At 34.6% G+C, this 6200-nt stretch overlaps 1 protein-coding gene across 2 annotated transcripts; it reads left to right on the top strand.

Annotated features, from left to right (window-relative positions):
* The first annotated feature begins 5194 nt into the window (after positions 1 to 5194).
* LOC110020511 lies at positions 5195 to 6069 on the top strand. Of its 2 annotated transcripts, none has more exons than XM_020718640.1 (2): positions 5195 to 5629; positions 5772 to 6069. In XM_020718640.1, the coding sequence occupies exons 1-2, from the start codon at positions 5280 to 5282 to the stop codon at positions 5935 to 5937; spliced, it is 516 nt and encodes a 171-aa protein (XP_020574299.1). In that variant the 5' UTR covers positions 5195 to 5279; the 3' UTR covers positions 5938 to 6069. The 2 variants fall into 2 exon arrangements, with proteins under 2 accessions (XP_020574299.1, XP_020574298.1); XM_020718639.1 differs by having other exon boundaries at positions 5763 to 6069.
* Positions 6070 to 6200: the final 131 nt, after the last annotated feature.

Here is a 6200-nt window from a genome sequence, read left to right as displayed (position 1 = left end):
CTCACTTAGTTGATTACCATAATAGAGTAAGGCTGATATGCATCATCTTTTTATAAATACAGACTATTATCCTACTCAACATCATCAATGCAAGCTAAAACATTGAATTGTATACATATCGTCATCTTCAGATGCTTTATTGTTATATTACTCTCTTATACTTCCTTTGAATGCTCTTAAAATGTCAAAGAGTTCTAACATTAAGAATTGGTAATCAAATTTTGCATCTTCTTTTGTAGAGCCAACAAGTATCTTGGGCCACACGATCGTCACATTTATTCTTGCACACACAGATACAATCATTTTTTCTCTCTCCAAGCTTCAACTTCACCTTTATCATGTACCCTACAACAATAAGTGTAAAATCCAATCAATTTTTGGAATTTATAGATAAGATTTTGATAAATAAAGGAAAGAACAATGTTTATAACCAATTAAGATAGGAAAAGTGAGCATTAAAATTTTCCATTTTATCACTAAACATTTAATTGATTTTTCAATGAGGCATCTTGTTGTATACCAAAAATTTCGCAATGGTAGAGTGATACTTTAACGTCTTGGCATTGCATGAAGATACATCACACACACATAAATAACAAAAAAGTAGCAAGTTGAGACATCGTGATTTTTTACTTCAAACAGCTATGGAAAAAGAAAAAATCACAGGGTCTGGTTTAATCAAAGTAATTCAATATATGTTTATAAGTATATATGTTTGTTCTTCTTTTGAATTTAAAATTATAATGTTCATAATTACATATGTACAATATTAGTTCAGCTATAATAATCGTAGTTAAGCTACAAAAAAAATAGTTCATGAAGATAATATCAATGGTGGGTTGCAAAGATTGTAGTTGATTGCAACAAAGGTAACAATTTATCAAAAGTGTTATAATCAATGACTGCAATAATGTCATTAGGTCACATAGGCCACATAGGTCGTAATTGGTAATTGTAATATAATTAGTTGGCCATAAAGACTGTAGCTTAAAGGTGCAGTAACTGTTACCCATATTTGTTGTAGTTGGTAACATATGTCATAGTTAGTTGTTGTCGTAGCATTATTTGGTTACATAAATCATAGTTAGAAATTGCATTAGTAGTTAGTCACATATGTTGTACTTAATAGCTAAACTAACATCAGTTAGCAACAAAGGTAGTAGTTGGAAGATACAATAACAATTAGTCACATAGACCGCAACTAATCACATAGGTCTTAGTTAGTAATTGTAGTAGTGTTACTTGATCAAAAGGCCATAGTTAGAAGATGCAGTAACAGTTAGCCACATAGGTTGTAGTTAGTAACATAGGATACAGTTGGTAGCTCTAGTAGAGTCAATTGACCATAGAGACTATAGTTAAAATCCGCAGTAGCAGTTAGCCACATAGGTCGTAATTGGTTGTATAAGTTGCAGTTGGTAGTTGTAATAGTGTCAATTGATCATATAGATTTTAGTTAGAAATTAGTCATATAGGGCGTAGTTGGTCACATAGGTCATAGTTGGTAGCTACAATGGTGACAGTTGGTCACATAGGTCGTAGTTGGAAGCATAGCCACATATGTTGTAGTTGTTCACATAGGTTGTTTTTGGTAGCTACAATAGCTTCAGTTGGTCACAAAGGTCGTGATTAGAAGTTGTAGTAATAGTTAGCCACAAATTGTAGTTGATCACATAAGGTGTGGTTGGTAGCTGCAGTAGAGTATTTTAGCCACATAGATCGTAAATGGAAGCCGCAATAGCAGTTAGTCACATAGACCGTAGTTGATCACATAGGTTGTAGCTGGTGGTTGCAGTAGCGTCAATGAGCCACATAAGTATTCTTTTGAAAGTTGTAGCAACAGTTAACCACATAGACAAAAATAGTTAGTCACATAAGTCATAGTAGGTTGTTGTAGTAGTGTCGATTGGTCATATAAGTTGTAATTGATTGTTGTAATAACAGTTTGTTACATTCTTTTGAAAGTTGTAGCAACAATTAACCACATAGACAAAAATAGTTAGTCACATAAGTCATAGTAGGTTGTTGTAGTAGTGTCGATTGGTCATAGAAGTTGTAGTTGATTGTTGTAATAACAGTTTGTTACATAGACCGTAGTTTGTCACATGGGTTGAGTATGTAGTTGAAGTTGTGTGAGTTGGTCACATAGGTCATAATTAAAAGTCACAGTAGCAATTACTCACATAGGTCGCAGTTGAAAATTACAGTAGAGTTTGTTGGCCATATAGATCATAATTGAAAGTAATTGTAACATCAATTGGCCATAAATATCTTAGTCAGTGGATGTAATTACATAATTAGTTTGCCAAGAAGCCGTATTTGGAAGGTTTAACAATGTTAGTTGACCATAAAGTCCTTAGTTGGAAGTCGTAGCAGTGTCAGTAAGCCGCAAAGACCATAGATACTGTAAGTTATCATCAGGTCTTCAATGTGCTGTTATTCGTCACACCGCATTTAGGATACATAACTACGAAGCAAAGTTCGCAGATGGCAGCGAGCAGGGATGACCGGCAGTGATCGATGAAGACCAGGTAGTAGTGGTCGGATATTATGGAGGCGAGAAGTTAGTTGAGCCTTTCGTCTAGAATATCACTAAAATTTGACTCCTTCTCTCCCATCAAGTGAAGAGAATTGGTATATTTACATTTTATTGGAGAGACATTTTGGTCATTTGGCAAATAACTCTCATAACAACTTAATTAGACAACTCATATTAACCCTCATTGTTCATATGAGTTTTTTTTAATGATTTGAAAGTCTTATGACCTTGGAATTAAATGAACTTAAGATCGTTAGATTCCTCTCGTCGAGATGCTCGATTTGAATATAAATATGTCAAATTTGTAGTTCATTTGACAATTAAATATATGATCCAAAACTGTAAAAGTGCATCAGCGAATTGATCCTTGCTTGATTGGATTGGGATCGAACCAATTTTGATATCATCGATTTGTTTTATTGAGACAATCAATTCAACTATAAACTTATGAAAATTTGAGCCTTGATTGATCTTTAATTTAATTCTATAATGATTTTTTTTTTGTTTTAAAAAAAAAACCTAAAACTTCGTTATAAATAAAATATTTATTGATGATGCATGACATCTTATAATCAAGCAAATATATTTATATTTTAAATCCAGTTCCAAAATATTGATCTTCAGATATAAACGCGTTTAGGAGTTCTTCTTTTAATGAGACTCACGGCATTAACTCTAGAGTCGCATAATTGATTATTTTTTTTTAATTTAAAAAATATTAAAATTATTGATCAGAATAAACACGCCGGCCGACTGCCCGAATGCAAAAGCGTGGGCCAACGTGTGCCGGACGATCAAGAGAGCGCACTGCCCCAACACTTTAGCCCACGGATTCCGCAATATTATAAAACAGGCGGCGTCCCCGTAGAAGAATAATATTCATTATAGCTATTTTAATTTTCCCCCAAACAAAATATCACTATTTTTAAAGGGAAAAAAATATATTTTTTATTTTACTGCTAAAATAAATAAAAAAATTCAGAAAAATATTTAATGCTTATTTTTATAAGTGAATCAATGATTATAAGAGAATATCATGCATTTATTATTAAAAATATATGAATTTCATTAAGAACTTATTAATTTTTCATTGTTATTTACAAAATTATATTTTTGTCATGTTACTTTACGTGTACATGTGTGTGTGTGTGTCTATGTCTGTGTGTGTGTGGGGCAGGGCTCGCATCATAGACTACGATCATTTTTATTGTGCCTAACAATTTTGGTATCGCCTTTCTAAGGTCAAGGGGGATGGCAACCAACACGCCGAGGTACGTGACACACATAGACACACGTATACATATACTTATGCACACATATTAAGTTTATATGTAAAAAATATATATTTTAAAATTTTCTAAGATGTATACAATTTTCAAAGAAAATTTGAGAAGTAAAAATAAAAAAATTTTAGATCAGAATATTTAAATTTTCATTTTATCAAAATAGTCTTAAAAAATTAGCATATATAAATTTTTAATGATATTTATTCTTCTACTTATGTTGAACATATCTAGCTATTTTATTGTTTGACCGTAAAATTTGTAATAGATATAATGATTTTAATATTAATATATAGATAAAATATTATGATTTCACATTATTTAAACATAGTAAATCATTATATTGTACAAAAGCACATGAGAGTGCAATATGTCAATGGGTGAGCTATTTATCATATCACACTGATTATGCTCTACCTGATACTCTAGTTTTGCTCTGCCGACAATAATTTCTTACCAGGGATAAATAGTTGATAATAAGGTTAGAATGATCGACCGTCAAAGCTGAGCTGACCGAACAAGTCTCGCTAAACCTAAGACCATCAAAGATTGACCGACGACCACCCTAATTCAGCTCAATCGAACAAGCTAGTCTTGTAGAATCATGATCGGTCAGTTTAGTAGATCGAGTAATATGGTAGTTGAACTGTTGAGAAATTAGGGCGAAGAAAAACAGGAATCGACACAAAACCAGAAGAACACACAGAGATTTAATGAGGTTTGACAAAGATGCCTACATCCTCTGGAGCATAGCGGCGACTTTTTTTCAATATTCAGAAAAGTGTACAGAATACAAGATTCGGAATCTCAGAGACTTAGAGACTCACCTAGGGTTACAAACATGACATATATATAACCCTATAATACAATATGTAATTACTTAAATTACCCTTGTACCAAACCGTGGGGTGTTGCCCCTGCACCTCCAACCCACATAATGAAACTCCCCCGATTGGACAAATCCTTCTGCTCCATTCTACTCGCGGGCTCCGCTCCGCTCCAGCATCTGTCTCATTTATGGTATATGAGTCATACCTAGCATGAACCGAAGACTTTTACATATACAATAACTGAAATATTATGTAACATCTCAATTAAAGCATATGTAGACATATAATTTTATATATTGTGCCTCATCTTCTGTAAATAAGGGATCATTTTTATAAATAAGTTTTAATCAAGAATTAGCATCAAATTTCATTACCATGCACTTCTCATATCTCTCTTTCTTTTATGTCTTAGACTCTAATTTTTAGGTGTGGTTCATGAACTAATCAGAATTCAACTTATTAATATTTAAATTAACTTTTACTAATTAAATTCAATGAGAAGTCCCGGCCCAATTATTTTCCCTTTCTGGCTTTAAAAGCGCACCAGAGGAGCCCGATTATTCTCCACCATCTCTCCAACCAAAACCACCACCTCACTCCATCCCCTCAAACCAGCCCGCTCCGGCGATGTTGGTCCATCGGCCCACCCATCTCGTTCCGGCCACAAAACCAATATCCGGCCGGACCTTGCTGGACCGTGACACCGCCCTGTTTAGCCCTCTCGAGCGCAACCCGCAGTCCCTCAAGGGCTGGAAGAAGAGAGAGGCCGACGGCGTCGGGCTCGGCATCGTGGCTGCTCTCGAGAAGGCTCGACCGTCAAAGATCGTCGTCACTGCCCGCCGGAGCTCAGCTCCTGTCATCGTCATCACCCCTTTGCGGAACGCGAAGGCCGCCGGAGATTTTCCGGTGGCAGAGTTCCTCAGTTGCTGCAACTTATGCAGGAAGAGATTGGACGGCAAAGATATCTACATGTACAGGTAATTATTGGATTTGTTGTGTTTTAATTGTATTGATTGTATCAATATAATGAAATTAAATATAATAAAATCTTCATGCGAATTAAAACAAATCATAATAATTGCTTTGGCGTATAACTAATTTATGTGACAGTGATTGCAGGGGGGAGAAAGCGTTTTGCAGCAAGGAGTGCAGGTATCAGCAAATAGTAAGCGATGAGTGCACGGAGAAATGTGTATCTGGAGTTCTTAGACCGTCAGAAATGTCGGCCTCGCCGTGCTCCGGCGATCGCCGCCGGCTATTCTTCACCGGAATCACGGTGGCATAACTGCGCATCAATATAGAGAGGAGGATTACGGCGGCAATCGCAAGAGGGCAACATATATAATTGTATACTACCAAAATTTTTGTCAATATATATTACTTTTTGCTACCATCCATTTGAGGAATTATATATAAATAGGAGCAAATAATTTCCTCTGTTTTTAAGTAATGCTTAAAAATATCATAAATCTAATATTAGAAAGGATAAATAGAAGAAAAAGAAAAAAAATGTTTACACATAAAAGAGGAAAAAAATATTAAAATTCA

The sequence above is a fragment of the Phalaenopsis equestris genome, unplaced genomic scaffold (assembly GCF_001263595.1).
Source record: "Phalaenopsis equestris unplaced genomic scaffold, ASM126359v1 Scaffold000098, whole genome shotgun sequence".
Lineage (NCBI taxonomy): Eukaryota > Viridiplantae > Streptophyta > Magnoliopsida > Asparagales > Orchidaceae > Phalaenopsis > Phalaenopsis equestris.
This window is presented reverse-complemented; position numbering and strand designations above follow the sequence as displayed.

Excerpts from the sequence above, each read along its gene's own strand:
- LOC110020511 (XM_020718639.1), top strand. The coding sequence starts at position 5,280 with ATGTTGGTCCATCGGCCCACCCATCTCGTTCCGGCCACAAAACCAATA. Across the intron at positions 5,630-5,762 it reads AAAGATATCTACATGTACAG|TGATTGCAGGGGGGAGAAAG; the intron begins GTAATTATTGGA and ends TTTATGTGACAG.